General features: G+C 37.0%; 1 protein-coding gene across 1 annotated transcript in view; it reads right to left on the bottom strand.

Annotated features, from left to right (window-relative positions):
• SLC13A1 (solute carrier family 13 member 1) overlaps positions 1-17166 on the bottom strand; it is a 129177-nt gene that overhangs the window by 99162 nt on the left and 12849 nt on the right. The window contains exon 2 of the mRNA XM_090287415.1: positions 378-506. Coding sequence (XP_090143541.1) covers positions 378-506 — 129 coding nt within the window. The remainder of the gene's footprint in view (positions 1-377; positions 507-17166) is intronic.

Here is a 17166-nt window from a genome sequence, read left to right as displayed (position 1 = left end):
AAAAACAGAAATTACTTTTCTACACTGTGTGAGACTGAATTTTGCTATATACAAAATGCTTATGCAAGATATGAAAGAATTGGCCTTTTTGTTGAGAGAGATGCACCAGGCTAAGATGTCAGCCTGGAAAGATTGGATACATTTCTCCTACAGACATGCATAACTCAAGAAGCTGCAGCATGTGTTTTATTCTTGTCCATCTGAAGGTAGATACACATGTAGAATTATACAGAAGAGAAACAACTGAAAGTCTGGAGAACTTACATGGAAGCATTATTAACAAGATTATTACTCCCTTTGAATATAACTTTTCTCACTGAAAATATCTGCACAAAACAAGGAATCTAACTATGACAAAAATTTGCAAAACAACTTACCTTCTGAGAAGGCATGATCCCAAACAATGGCAACATTAGCCCAGGCAGCAAAGCTGTTATGGACAGAGGCAAAACTTCTGTAAGCCAAAATATGGCAATAACAAAGAGTATGTAGCCACATTCTGCTTCCTGGAAAGAGAAAAATACAAGGTGAAATAGTGAGGCTAGGGAATGATCATTCAAATCACAACCACATTTGTCACAGAGAAAGTAAGAAGAAACTCTGAGCCCTGACCAGTGTGGTTCGGTTGGTTGAAGCTTTGTCCCATAAACTGAAAGGTCATGGATTCAGTTGCTGGATGTGGCACACACTTGGTTTCTGGGTTTAGTCCCCAGTCAGGGGTACTCGAGAGAGGCAACTGATAGATGTTTCTCTCTCACATTGATTTTTCTCTCCCTCTCTCTCTCCTTCCCTTTCCCTCTATCTAAAAATCAATCAGCATGTCCTCAGGTGAGGATAAAAAAATAAAGTAATAAAATAATAAAGAAGAAACTCTGTGGCCTCTGCACTTTGATTAAGGCATTAAACTGTCAGTTCTTATGGGTTCCAAGAACAAAAATTTAATACACATGAAAAACCAAAAGCATTAAAAAAATCCTTATTCATTAAGTTTCCTTCACATTTCCTTCAAAACAGATAACAGCATATAGTCAACTTTCTGTGCTCATATCAGTGCATCCTGGTTTTCAATTTTATTCAGCAGATGAAATGCACTCCCAGTCTTCTAGAATACAGAAATGGTCAAGTTACTGCCTTTCCTCTGGGGGCAGGACACATCTTCCTTTTAATTACATTCCTTGGTGCCTGGTTATTTGGAACTCACACAGATCTGCTTTCCTTTCCTTCTACTAAAAGGAGGAAATCAACCTAGAGGAAAATTTTTTCTGTACTTTGTTTCAGAGAAAAAAGGACAGTGCCAACTTACATGGCATGGATGAGGCTGAATTATCTCCTAAGTGGTGTGAATCTGGAGGTGAAGAATCTTCTGTCTTGCCTTTTAGAAAGGCAGCTGACATTCTCAGGAGACATGGAGACTCACCAGGATTGAGATACTTAGTAGAATCTGCTGCTTTGCTAGGTATAAAACTGTAGGTTTCTCTTTTGGGGCATTGTTAGGAAATTGTTGTTATTGAGATCCAAAATGGCAGAAGAGTAAGTGGAAGCTACACTAACCTTCTCTCAGGGCCAAAATGGACTTACAACTAAATTATAGAGAAATCATCCAGAATAACCAACTAAACACTAGCTAGAGAGAAGCCTTATAACCAAGAACAAACAGAAGAAACCATGTCACCACAACAAGACTGGAAGGAAGTGCAGAGGAGACAAGAGGGCTGACTGGGCTCCCACAGGCAGCAGCTGAAGTTCCAGAGGGATATTTCAGTGGCCAGAGGGTTCCCCTTGAGAAGTGTGGGGTCTACACCCCAAGCTGGGCTCCCTAGCCTACAGCACCAGAGCTGAAAAGGAACCCAGATAACATTCAGATGTGAAAAGAAGCAGGGTTTCTGTCCACCAGGGAGAGATGGCTAGAGATGCAAAAGCCTCTTAAAGTGCTAATGTACACAATTTCATTTGCAACCACTTACCCTGGGCTCCAGCGGAGAGAGGGAAGAGTGGATTAGAGATGCATGAAAGGATCTGGGGTTGGTGGTTCTTGGGAGATAATTGAAAAATAGCTACCAGGATCCTTGTGTCGAGTCATTCTCTATAGAAGCCATATGTAGAAGCCATATTTCTTGGGAAGAGAACTTTTCTTGCAGCAACAGCCTAGGGGGAAGTAATAGCCCCACCCTCAGTAATCCCTCTCACCCCAAACTGTGGAACTAAAGCCTGGCTGCTGAACAGTACAGCTGGAGGCCATTTCAGAGATGAAGCCTAACAGAAAGCCTTCAGGCAAAGGTGGATATCTAGGAGTTCTGAGACTTTAGCTGGCCCAAGCTCAAGCCCTGTGCTGGTAAAAGCCAGCTTAGGTGCACAGCCTATTTTTTTCTGCATGCACCCAGGACCAGCAGAGGAAGCCATAAGCTGTGGATTGCTGATCGCTCTAAACAGGTTGTCCAGGGCCAGTCACAAGCAGCTTATGACATAGGACAGCACCAGAGTCTGTGCAGATCTACATAACACATAGAAAAAAATACAAAGAAGCCACCAAAATGAGAAAACAATGAAATGGACCCCAAATGAAAGAACAGGAGAATTCTCCAGAAGAATAACTAAGTAAAATAGAGGCAAGTGATTTATCAGATATAGAGTTTAGAGTAAAGATTATAAGGATACTCAACAGCATGTAAAAAGACATAGGAACAATAAAAAAGAACCAGTCAGAAATAAATAATGCATTATCTGAAACAAATAATACACTGGAATAAACAGTAGGTTAGATGAATCCATGACTTGGAAAACAAGGTAGACAAAAACACCCAAGCAAAGCAAAAAAAAGAAAAAGAAAAAGAAAAAAATTTTTTTTAAAAAATGAGGAATGCTTAAGAAACCTTTGAAACAAGATGAAGTGTAATAATATCCACATCACAGGGATACCAAAACAAAAATAGAGTGAGCAAGGGATTGAGAATGTATGTGAAGAAATAATGACCAAAAACTTCCCCAGTTCGGTGAAGGAAAAAGACACACAAATCTAAAAAGCACAGAAAGTCCCAAATAAGCTGGACCCAAAGAGGCTTACACCAAGACACATCATAATTAAAATGGCAAATCTTAAAGACAAGGAGAAAATTCTAAAAATGGCAAGAGAAAAGCAGGTAGTTACATACAAGGCAAATCCAATTAGACTGTAATCTTATTTCTCAACAGAAACCTTTAGGCCAGAAGGAATGGCATAAATATTCAAGATGATGAAAAGGAAGGACATACAACCAAGATTACTTTTACCCAGCAAGGCTATTATTTAAAACTGAAGGAGAAATAAACAGCTTCCCAGGCAAGAAAAAGCTAAAGGAATTTGTTAACAACAAACCAATACTGCAGCAATGTTAAAAGTCTTGCTTTAAGAAGAAAAAGAAAAAGAAAAAGAAGAAAGAAACAGAGGAAAATGGTTTTAAAATAAGATGGCAATAAATACATATCTATCAATAATTACCTTAAATGTAAATGGCTTAACTGCTCCAAAGAAAAGACTTAGGGTAGCTGAATGGATAAGAAAACAAGACCCATTAACATGCTGCCTCTAAGAGACCCATCTCAGAAAGATACACACAGACTAAAAGTAAAGGGATGGAAAGGAAAAAATAAGCTGGGGTAGAAATACTTATCTCACAAAATAGACTTAAAATCCAATACAATAGTAAGAGACACAAAAAGATACTACATAATGATAAAGGGAACAACCCAACAAGAGTCAATAACCCTAGTAAATATTTATGCACCAACAAAAGAGCACCTAAGTATGTAAAGAAAATCTTGATGGACATAAAGGAAAAGATCAACAGAAAGACAGTCGTAGTAGGGGATTTTAACACCCCATTGACTTCAATGGATAGATCTTCAAGACAGAAAATCAACAAGAAGACAGCAGCCTTAAATGACACACTAGGTCAAATGGATTTAATTGGTATCTTTAGAGCATTCAACCCTGAAGCAGAATATACATACTTTTCAAGTGCACATGGAACATTTTCTAGCATGGACCATATGTTAGGATACAAAACAAGTTTTAATAAATTTAAGAAGATAGAAATCATATTAATCATCTTCTCTGACCACAGTGCTATGGAACTAGAAATAAATCACAAAATAAACACTGAAAAATACAGTCATAGAAGTTAAGTAACATGTTATTAAACAATGAATGAGTCAACAACAAGATCAAGGAAGAAATCAAAAGACACCTGGAAACAAATGAAAATGAGAACACAACAATCCAAAATCTGTGGGACACTGGGAAAGAAGTCTTAAGAGAGAAATTAATAGCATCACAGCTCTCTCTCAAAAAAACAAGAAGCTCAAATAAACAATCTAACTTCACACTTAAAAGAACTTGTAAAAAGAATAACAAACAAAGCCCAAAGAGAGTAGAAGGAAGGAAATAATAAAGATCAGAACAGAAATAAGTGAAATAGAGTCTAAAAAATTATACAAAAGATCAATGAATCCAAGAGCTGGTTCTTTAAAAAGATAAACAAGACTGACAAAACTTTAACCAGAATCATCAAACAAAAAACAAACAAAAAAAAAAGGAAGAAAGAGAGAGAGAGAAAGAAAAAGAAAGAAAAAAAATCTAAATAAGTAAAATCAGAAATGAAAGCAGAGAAATAACTGATATCAAAGAAAAACAAAGGATTGTAAGAAAACATCATGAACAACTATATGCCAACAACTTGGACAAACTGGGTGAAATGAATACATTCCTAGAAACATACAATCTTACAAAACTAAATCAGGAAGAATCATAGAATCTGAATAGACAGATTAAACCTAGTGAGATTGAAGAAGTAACCAAAAAACTCCCAACAAACAGACACCCTGAAACAGAAGGCATCATAGGTAAATTTTACTAAACATTCTGAAAATAACACCTCTGCTTCTTAAACTATTTCAAAAAATTCAAGAGAAGGGAAGGCTCCCAAGCTTATTTTACAAGGCCAGCATTATCCTAATTCCAAAACCAGATAAAGACATTACAAAGCATAAAATTATAGGCCAATATTCCTGTGAACATAGATGTTAAAATCTTCAACAAAATATTAGCAAACTGAATACAGCAATACATCAAAAAGATAACATACTATGGTCAAGTAGAATTTATTCTAGGAATGCAAGTTTAGTACAGCACTGGCAAAACAATAAATGTGATTCACCACATAAATGAACCGAAGGATAAAAATCACATGATCATATCAATAGATGCAGAAAAAGCATTTGAAAAATCCAGCACCCATTTATGATAAAAACTTTCATCAAAGTGGAAATAGGAGATATGTACATAAACATAACAAACACCATATATGACAAACCCACTGCCAGCATCATACTCAATGGACAAAAATTACAAGCGTTTCCCTTAAGATCAGGAACTAGACAGGGATATCCACTTTCACTTCTCTTATTCAGCATGGTATTGGAGGTCCTAGTCATAGCAACCAGACAAGAAGGAGAGATAAAAGGCATCCTAGTTGTAAAGGAAGAAGTAAAACTGTCTTTATTTGCAGATGATATGATACTATACATAGAGAACCCTGAAGATTCCACCAAGAAACTACGAGAACTGATAAATGAATTCAGCAAAGTAGCATAATTCAAAACTAAGATCCTGAAATTGGTTGCATTTTTATATGCCAATAATGAACTAACAGAAAAGAAAATTAAGAAAACAATCTCATTCACAGTTATTTTAAAAATAATAAAATACTAAGGAATAAATAAAAGCAAGGATGTAAAAGATCTGTTCTCAGAAAATTAGAAGACACTGAGGAAAGAAATTGAAGAAGATACAAAAAAGTGGAAGCACATACCATGTTCATGGGTAGGAAGAATTAACATCATTAAAATGTCCATGATACCCAAAGCAATATATAGATTCAATGCAATTTCTACCAAGATCCCAATGATGTATTTTACAGGACTGGAACAAATATTTCAAAAATTTATATGGAATCACACAAGTCCCCCATAGCAACAGAAAATCTGAGAGACAGGAACAAAGTTGGAACAATCACGCTCCCTAATATCAAGCTATACTATGAGGCCATAGTGATCAAAACAGCATGATACTGACATAAAAACAGACACATAGATCAATGGAACAGAACAGAGAGCCCAGAAATAAACCCACACCTTTATAGCCAATTAATATGTGACACAGGGTGCAAACACATACAAGGGCTAAAGATGGCTTATTTAATAAACAGTTGGCAATATTGGACAAATACACTCATAAAAATGAACCTTGACCACCTTCTTAGACCACACACAAGAATAAATTCAAAATGAATTAAAGAAAAATATTAAACCCCAAACTATAAAAATGCTAGAAGAAAATATAAGTGCCAAAGTCATGGACATTGTTTGTAACAATATTTTATCTGATATATCTCCCCAAGCAATGGAAACAAAAGAAAGAAAAAAAAATGGTACTGCATCAAACTAAAAAGATTTTGCATAGCAAAGTAGACCATCAACAAAATAAAAAGTCAACCCACAGAATGAGAGAACATATTCACCAATACATCTAATAAGAAGTTAATATCCAAAATTTATAAAGAACTTATAAAACTCAACACCAAAAAAAAAACAAACAACCCAATTAAAAATGGACAAAGGACCTGAATAGACACTTCTTCAAAAAGGACATACAGTAGGCCAATAGGCACATGAAAAGATGCTCAACGTCACTAATCATCAGAGAAATGCAAGTTAAAACCACAATGAAATAGTATCTCACACCTGTCAGAATGGCTATCCTCAATAAATCAACAAACAACAAGTGCTGCCAAAGATGTGGAGAAAGGGGAACCCTAGTGCACTGTTGGTAGTAATGCACACTGGTGCAGCCACTGTGGAAAGCAGTATGGAGATACCTCAAAAAATAAGACATTTTGCAACAGCATAGATGAAACTGAAGAGTATTATGCTTAGTGAAATAAGCCAGGCAGCAAAAGGTAAATACCATATGATCTCCCCTAATACAGGAAACTTATAAACAAAACAAACAGGAAGAACAACAGAGGGGAAATGGGACAACTGTAATAGAACAGTAAAAAAAGAAATTTTAAAAAATAAAGAATGGATCTGCCTTTTGACCCAACAATCCCACTTCCTGGAATATACCTGAAGAAATCCAAAACACTAATTTGAAAGAACATAAGTACCTCTATATTCATTGCAGTGTTATTTATAATCTCCAAGATATGGAAGCAGCCCAAGTGTCCATAGGTGAGTGGATAAAACAACAACTGAATATTTACACAATGGAATAATATTCAGCCATAAAAAAGAAGAAAAATTTACCCTTTGCAACAGTACTGAGAGACTTGTGGGACATTATGTTAAGTGAAATAAGCCAGTCATAGAAAGACAAATACCATATGATTTCACTTATATGTGAAATCTAATGAACAAACTGAACTAACAAACAAAATAGATGGATTCATAGGTAGAGAGCAGATGACAGCTAGTGGGGAGGGTCAGAGGTGATGGGTTGGAGGGATTGAGTAGAAAGGAAAAAGAACTCATGGACATGCACAACAGTGTAGTGATTGCAGAGGGGTGTATAAGGGGGATTAAATGGTAATGGAAAAAACATCATAAAAATCTTTAAATAGAAAGAAATTGCTGAAATTTATGTTAGTTGGCTTACAGAAGTAATTTTCATATGAAATCATCTAGAACACACTGATTGATAAAGATTAGCATCTATTATATATAGCCTTGTTTTGTTTTCATACTGCTTAATGTCTGCAAATTCAGAGCTGAATTTGACCATTTACAAAAAGTGTCTGAGTTAAATCAGGTCTTTTATTTAAGATTTTCCTAGAGCAATACAATTTCTAGCTCTGTTGGCCTCTTATTCACCTACCTCATGGTGTCTCCTCTGGGCTTGGTATTTACTCACCCAGCATTCCTGCACTTTCAGTGGGTCTCTAAGAAATCCTTAATAATCCAGAATTGTGTCATGGTTTGTTTTTTTGTTGTTGTTCAATGATTTTTAAGTTTGTTTTTGTTTTATTTATTTATTTATTTTAATGTTTTTCTATTACAGTTGTCCCGCGTTTTCTCCCATTGCTTCCCCCCACCCCACCCACCCCTTCTCCCACAATTAATCTCCGCCCTGTTGTCTACATCCATGGGTCATTTATACTAGGTCCTTGACTAGACCCTTCCCCTTCTTACCCCAATCTCTCCCCCACTCCCTTGTCACCATTAGTCTTCTCCTTGTTTACATGTCTCTGGTTCAATTTTGCTTGAATTGTGTCATGTTCTTATTGTTTGTTATCTTTTCAAAGGAAAGAGAATAAAGGTGTTTTGATGTTCACAGTTTTTACAAAGTCCGACTCTATAATCTTGAACAAACAATAAAACAAAGCTAAGCCTTGACCGAATCTCCCTAACTTGTTCTGCAAAGAACTTGTGAATCCCAGCTTAATTTAAACTGCCTGTGGAGGAGAAAAACCAGGCTGCACTTTCTTTTAATAGAACACACACGAGTAACCCAATATTTCCTCCTGATGACTTTGTTTTCTATCATAGAAAAGTATCAAGAACCTAGATTTCAAAGACAAAAATGGACCCTTTTACTATCTTGCTATTTAGGTACATCAAATTATTCTCTTGATCCTCTATCTTCATATCCTTTTACCTCTCAGATCTGCCTCTCAGCCTTGACCCCACTTCTTCCACTGTGGGCAAGACTGTTTCAAAACCAGATCATCTTCCAAGAATCCACTTTGATTTTTGTCATTCCTTTGCATAAAGCCAGACTAAGAGGCTAGCCAACCTGAGAACTATGTGGAGCACCAATCCATAAGGGACTGCTAAAACATAAAAATAAAAAGGGAAGGGATGGAGGGAAAGGAAAAAGGAAGAAAAGGAAGAAAGGAAGGAAGGAAGGGAGGGAGGAAAGAAGGAAGGGAGGAAGGGAGGGAGGAAGAAAGAAAGAAGAAGGAAAGAAAGAAAGAAAGAAAGAAAGAAAGAAAGAAAGAAAGAAAGAAAAGGAGGAAAGAAGGAGAGAGGAAGGAAAGAAAGAAAAACAAAGAAAGAAAGAAAGAGAGAGAGAGATAAAGAAAGGAAGAAAGAGAAAGAGAGAAAGAAAAAGAAAGAGAGAGATAAAGAAAGGAAAAGAAAGAAAGAAAAGAAGAAAGAAAAAAGAAAGAAAGAAAAGGAGGAAAGAAGGAGAGAGGAAGAAAAGAAAGAAAAACAAAGAAAGAAAGAGAGAGAGAGATAAAGAAAGGAAGAAAAAGAAAGAAAGAAAGAAAGAAAGAAAGAAAGAAAGAAAGAAAGAAAGAAAGAAAAGAAAGAAAGAAAGAAAGAAAGAAAGAAAGAAAGAAAGAAAGAAAGAAAGAGAAAGAAAGAAAGAAAGAAAGAAAGAAAGAAAGAAAGAAAGAAAGAAAGAAAGAAAGAAAGGAAGGAAGGATGAAAGAAAGAAAGGGAAGGAGGAAGGAAGAAAAATATATATCGTGTTAGCTCATTCTGTTCATCACACATAACCCCTGCCATGAGGGATGAAATATTATTTCAACATTGATCTGTTTCATCTGGGCAGACATATTCTGCTCAGATAGAGCAACTTTGGGGACAGAATAAAAAGCATAACTTACAGTATTAAATTACTAGATTTCCTGGAATACTTATATTTTTTAACAGGCTTGGTCTGATTTAAAATAATCAAGTCAGTGATTTTTAGTAATTGACTGAAAACAATTCAATTTCCAGACAACTGTGTATTTTTAAAGAATCTTCTTTAAATGTTTTCTTGACATTTATGTTGTGATACCTTGTCTCATCATGCATCCTTTACTAAACTCTGGTCCATAATATTCAATAGGAAGTCATAGCAGTAAGTCCCCAGATGCTCTTAAGTGCCAGCTACTACTGCCTGTGACCATATTTTGGACTCCTGAACTATTTGACCTAGTGTGACTCTTTAGATGAAGCAGTTGCAAGCTCATGGCCAAGTCTAGCAAGAAAATACAATTTATTTGACTCAAAATAGTGTGTGTGCGCTTGAGTCAGGATTTAAATACCATATTTAAAATAAAATATGTATTTCTGGCCTCTTCCATGTCAATGATTCTCCAGACCTGAGAAAAGCTTACCCTTTACAGGCTGACATGTACTTGCCAGTTCTGTACAATACTACCACTCCATTCACACATTATCTTACCTGCTTGGCTTTTCTCAGTGTTTGGATAAAATCTTTGTTAAGAAAAATGCTTCCCACCTGCTCTGCCTTGGAAATCTTACTTCACCATCCCAGAATCAACACTTGGATTGATTGATTGAATTTCTCTGTGTAGCCGCTCCATGGACAAACAGCATTAGCATGATCTGAAAGCTGTGAGAAGTGCAGAATCTCAGGCCCTTCCTCCAACTTATTGGATCAGGAACAGAAATTTCCTGAGGTTATTCTTATATAGTGTAAAGTTTTAGAAGCATGGTCTACTTCCTTTTTCAAATCTTCCATTTTATCTTTAACTCTGTACTCAACTTTCAGACAGAAACTTGCTTCTAGGTAGTGTCCTTCCACCGAAGCTGAATCCCTAGATTAATAACCTATTTTGAAAACCTGCACATCCTTCAGATTTATATCTGAAGGAGCTTCCCCCAACCACTTATGTACATTTCATATATTTGCATATGAGTCACTGGTTAAGGCACCATAACTGCATCGGTCCTAACAGCTGCCTCCCAGGAATTTTATCCTGGATATTTCATTCATAGAGACAGCTTTGAGTTACAGGGGAAAAAATGTTTTATTTTTTCACTGAAATTCTTAGTGTGTCCCATGACCTCTAGCTATACTATCTTTGTTTGCTGTTGATCTTTTCAAATTTTTTCTCTTCTCTTTCTCCACCTTCTTAGGAGACCCACTACTCCTAAAGCAGGAACACATCACCATTACCACCACTACACACCACCACCACTACTGCTACCACAAGTAGACAAGGATAAACCAATTTTTTTAAAAAAGGCTAATTGTCAAGTACAATATGTTAGACTATGGGTGAACTGTTTTCCTTTTCTTCCAACTCTTCTCAAGACCAGTCAAAGTCACAGCTATATCTCATAGATTTATTTACATTAAATCTGCAACCATAACAAGTAAAAATTTAAATCAAGTTCTATTCTAAAAATAGCACAGCCTTTTAGTATTATGAATTCTTGAACTGAATGACAGCAATACAAATATCTACTTTTGTTTATTGTAAAGGAAAATATAGAAAGAAAGCTGATTCAAAATTATGACCAACACTGCTCTTACAAAAAGACTTTTTAAATCACGATTCCTTCTCAGAATACATGAAACAAAGGGCAGGGGGAAAGTCCAGGAAACTTCCTGAAAAATAAAAATACAATTTCCTGTTCAAAAATCTATATACCCCCTAACACTTTCAAAAGTTACATTGAGTTCAGCAAACAAACCACATCCAGTCAGACAGAAGCAGCTGTGCAGAATACAGATGTTGTAAATTTCATTACCTAGTATGAGGTGTGATGTCACTTAACTGGAGTTTTCTGTTCTGTATGTGTACATTGTGTCTCCCTGGGTCATTTCAGGCCATCTCAACTTTTCCTATTGTAAGAAGCATCTCTCATACTCCCGGGGAGATGATAACCAATATAGATAAAAATTTTCTGTTCCTACATTAAAATTTTTTCAAAATGTTAGAACCGTCTAACAGTATATTTTTTCAAAGAGTTTTTAAAATTATAAAATTTAAAAACATGGAAAAGTAAGGAACAAGCTTGTACACTTGATCATATTCTTTAAATGTTGACATTTTGCTACATTTGCTTGAATTTCATGAAGTAAATAGAACATTCCACATACACTTCAATATTTATATATACCACTCCTTCATTTCTTTCTCTTCTGTCAATCCCCAAAGTCAGCAACAATCTAAAATGTGATCTGTACTTACTATGTTTTTGTGATACTACATGTAGACATTAATACATTAATAAACAACATGGTTTTTAAATTAAATAAAGCTTATTGTATATATTTTTCAAGTTGTTAATTCAATATTTTATATATTTCAAATTCATGTTGCTACAAGTAGACCTATTATTAATTAATTTTGAATGTATATAGCCATTATTTTTATGGGTGTATTATAATTCATTTGTTCATTTTTCTCCTGATGGCTGTTTGGGGCTCTTGCCTCCAATGTTTTATTATTATAAAGCTATAAACACTTTTGTATCTAGCTACATATGGATAAAAAGAGATTTTCTAATCTGGAGTATAGAAGTTGTAGCAGCGAAGTTTCTCAGTGGAAGGGTGCATTTGAACTTTAATGTTTACTTTCTGTTATGTTTCATGTTTTTACTATCTTGCATAAGAAACTCTTCCAATATTATATATTCTAGTATTTTTTTAATGTTTAAAATGTTTAAGGGTAGGGCCTTAACTTATTTGTATAGAAAGAGGATTCCTCCCCTTCCCCTCAAGTGGGTAACAAAAATGACCTGACTTTTTAAAATTGGATGTTTCATTTTATGCCCACTGATTCATATTACTACATATGTCCTGTGCCAGATTTCTACAAATGCAGGCACATATGTATTTGGGCTTTTATTTTTGTCCCTCAATCACATTGCCACACTACCATTTTTTAAAATCAGTTATTTTTATTTTTTAATATTTTAATTAAATGTATTGGGGTGAAATTGGTTAATAAAATTATATAGGTTTCATGTATGCAATTCTACAAAACATCACCTATATATTGTAATGTGTTTACCACCTGAAGTCAAGTCTCCTTCCATCACCATTTATCCCCCTTTACCCTTCCTCTTCTACCTCCCCCAATGTCCCTACCTCTGGCCATCACCATACTCTTGTCCATGTCCATGAGTCTTTCTTTTCATCTTTGAGTGAGGAGGGTGAAGGGTTTAAGTAAAACTCAGTTCTTAAAACATTACTATAGCTTTTAAAAAAATGTTACCAACTGTATTTCAAGTCCCTCATCTTACATTTTTCTCAAAGTTGTCTTAATAGTTTTGGATTTTTTACTCTTGTGTTTGAACTTTAGATTTTTATTCAAATTACACAACATTTATAGAGTAAGACACGGCTTAAAATATTCCTATCTATGGGACTTCCAGTCAAGATGGAGGCATAGATAGATATGCTTCACCTCCTCATGCAGGCATAGAAAGAATTACAACTAGATGTCAAAAACAAATAACAACCAGAACTTTCAGAAAGTCAAGCTATATGGAAGTCCAACATTTATCACTTTATTTATATAAAGAAGCCACAATCATCCAGATGGGTAGGAGGGGCAGAGTCGCAGAGATGAGGTGAAGAAGTGGTGTGGCTCAAACAAGCAATGATGATGGCAGAATGGACGGTCCAATATTGATGTGTGGTGGGTAAAAATCAGGAGGGATACCCTGAAAGCAAGCGATCCCAGACCGAGGCCAGACCACACAGCCACTGGGAAACTAAACTCCATTACCGCTGGCTGTAAAAACCAGTGGGGGTTTGGGTGGCAGAAGAAACTGCTGGATTTTCACTGCTATAAGGGCCCACATGGTCTTAGAATGTACATAAACCCCAGGACAGCAAATGGAAGGATGCCAATCACACAGGAAGTAGGTGGAGTGACTGGAAATGGGGCGAGTGCTGGACAAATTGCCAGAAACCAGGCAGTACATTGTCCCCTCTCCAAGCTCTCCATCACAAACAGAGCCACAAGGGGAAGAAACAGATGGCCCTGCCCTGGAAATTACCTAAGGCTTCACCCCATAAAAATTACAGTTGCCTTTGCTACATAGGCCATGCTAGTAAGACAGGGAGTAAAAGCAGCTTTACCTAATATGCAGAAATAAATAGAGGAGGCAGCCAAATTGAGGACGCAAAGAAATATGGTCCAGATGAAACCCTGGAAAAAGAACTAAATGAAATGAAGATAGCTGACCTATCAGATGTCGAGTTCAAAACACTGGTGATCAGGATGCTTAGAGAACTAGTTGACTACAGCAGAAGAATAAAGGAAGAAATGAAGATTACACAAAGTGAAATAAAGAAAAATCTACAGTGAACCAACAGTGAAGGGAAGGAAGCCAATATTCAAATCCGCTATTGAAACAAAAGGAAAAAATTAACATTCACCAGAACAGAAAGAAGAGGAAAGAATGTTAAAAAAAAAAAAAAACAAGGAGAGGCTTAGGAACCTCTGAGACAACTTTAAATATACCAACATCTTAATTATAGGGGTGCCAGAAGGAGCAAAGGAAGAGCAAGAAATTGAAATCTTATTTGAAAAAATAATGAAAGAAAACTTTCTTAATTTGGTGAATGAAATAGACATACAAGTCCAGGAAGCTCAGAGTCCCAAACAAGTTGGACCCAAAGAGGACCACACCATGACACATCCTAATTAAAATGCCAAAGGATAAAGATAAAGACAGAATCTTAAAAGCAGCAAGAGGACTTCTGGCCAAGATGGAGGCCTAGACTGACATGCTCCATCTCCCTCCACAACTAAGAAGGAATACAACTACCACAAAACCAGAAATAACAAGAAGTTCCAGAAAATAAAGCGAAGTCCAAGGTATGAAGTTATAAAGAAGTGATGCTCGTCCAGACAGGTAGGAAGGATGAAGCCGGGGCAGAGAGGTCAAGCTGTGCTGGTGGCGGCAGCAGTGGCAACGGTGGCAGGATGGTGGCAGAACGGTGGTAAGCACAGACACCGGTATATAAGGGGAGGTGAGAAGCGCCTGGGGGGCACCCCTGGCTGCAGACCAGACCTGCCAGCTTGTCATTCCAACGCCAGAGAAGGCAGACCCCCATTGCCTTGGACTGTGAGGTCTGGAGGGGGTGGGGATAGAGCAGGAGGCTCCCAGTCTCTCAGCAGAGAGTGAACAGCAGGAATCCATCTTGGACTGCCACTCCCACAGAAAACGCCACAGAATGGTGAGAAGGGACGCCTGCTTGTGACAAGTGCATGGGGCTCTGCCCCCTATAGCATAGGAGATGTGACAGCCCTGCCCAGGAAGCAAAGGTAAACACAAAACTGTCAGAGTGGCACAGATCATGATAGAGATCCTGGTGATGCAGCTGACCAGACAGCAAATATCTAATCTAATGAAGCAGCAGATAGGAAATCTTTCTGAGGCACAGTTCAGAGTTTTGGTTATAAAAACGCTTACAGACCTAACAGCAGATCTTAAACAAGACAGGGAAGGAATGAGCAAAAACACATATGAAACTAGTGGTGAGGGAAAGAAAACCAGGGATCAAATCAACAAATCAGAACATAGGGAAGGAACAAGCAGTCAACCAATGCAGAAAAAGGAAACGAAAAGTGAGGAAAATGAGGAGAGGCTCAGAAACCTATGGGACAGCTATTAGCAGGCCAACATCCAAATCATAGGGTTGCCAGAAGGTGAAGAAGAAGAACTAGAAGTTAAAAAATTATGTGAAAAAATAATGAAGTAGAACTTCTCTAACTTGGGGAAGGAAATAGACTTACGGGTCCAGGAAGCATAGAAAGTTCCAAAAAAACAAAACAAAAACTGGACCCAGGGAGAACCACATGAAGACATATTAGAATCAAAATGTCAAAAATTAATGATGAAGAGAGAATCTTAAAAGTGGCAAGAGAGAAGAAGAGAATTATGTACAAAGGGGTCCCAATTAGACTGTCAGCTGATTTTTCAAAGGAGACTCTACAGGCAAGAAGGGACTGGCAAGAAATATTCAAAGTAATGAAAAGCAAAAACCTACAGCCATGATTACTCTATCCAGCAAAACTGTCATTCAGAATAGAAGGGCAGAGAAATTGCTTCCAGGACAAAGTAAAACTGAAGGAGTTCATTAGATCCAAACCACTGTTATATGAGATCTTAAAGGGACTGGTTTAGAAGAAGGAGGATCAAAACTATGAACATTAAAATGAAAACTGTATCACAACAACCAATATCAGAAGCTAGGGAATTGCAACAAAGGCAAACTAAGTAGGCAACAAGAGTGGAAAAAGAATTATAGGTATAGGGAACATATTGGGGGGAGGTCAGCGGAGAGGGGAAAAGGGAGGGATGCTGCAAGAATTAAGCATAGTAGGAGGGAATGAAATAGACAGGAAGAGGTTGAGGAGAACTATATGCACAACCAATGGACATGGACTAAAAGGGGGAGGTCACTGGGTGGAGGGGAGCAGGGGACAAAGAAATTGGGACAGCTGTAACAGCATAATCAACAAAACATATTTTTAAAAAAATGAAAACTGTACCAGAATAACCAACAACAGAAGCTAGGGAACCAAAACAAAGGCAAACTAAGTAGGCAATGAGAATGGGAAAAGAATAATAGGTATGGGGAACAGTATGGGGGGAGTTCAGCAGGGAGGAGGAATGGGGGAAAGGGAGGGAAATGGTACAGGAATTAAGAAGCAAGCCCTGGCTGCTGTGGCTCAGTGGATTAAGCATCGGCCTGCGTACCAATCGAACTGGTTCGATTCCCAGTCAGGTACATGACTAGGTTGCACATCAGGTTCCCAGATGAGGGTGCGAGTGAGAGGCAGCTACACAGTGATGTTTATCTCCCCCTCTTTCTCCTTTCCACTCTCTTTAAAAATAAATAAAAATAAACAAACAAACAAATTAATTAATTTTTTTTAAAAAAGAGGCATAGTAAGAGGGAGTGGAGTAGACAGGAAGATGTTGAGAAGAACTAAATGCACAACCAGTGAGCGTGGACCAAGGGGGGGGACAACTGGAGGGAGGGGAGTCACATGGTGAAGGGGAAGAATGGGAAAAGAAATTGGGACAACTGTAACAGCATGATTATGCATAAAAAAAAAAGCAGCAAGAGAAAAGCAGAGAGTTATCTACAAAGGAGTTCCCATAAAACTATCAGCTGATTTCTCAAAAGAAATTTTGCAGGTAAGAAGCATTCAAAGTGATGAAAAGCAAGGACATACAACCTAGATTACTCTCAAAACTATCAACAACTGCATTAAAAAAATAAAAAAAACTAAGCAAAGAACTAGAACAAGAACAGAATCATAGGTATGGAGATCATTTGGAGGTTATCAGCTGGGAGGGAGAAGGGGGAGAAGGGGGTGAAAGGTGCCAGGATTAAGAAGCATAATTAATAGGAAC

This window comes from Furipterus horrens, unplaced genomic scaffold, assembly GCF_987537825.1.
Source record: "Furipterus horrens unplaced genomic scaffold, mFurHor1.1.pri manual_scaffold_9, whole genome shotgun sequence".
NCBI classification, from domain to species: Eukaryota; Metazoa; Chordata; class Mammalia; order Chiroptera; family Furipteridae; genus Furipterus; species Furipterus horrens.
This window is presented reverse-complemented; position numbering and strand designations above follow the sequence as displayed.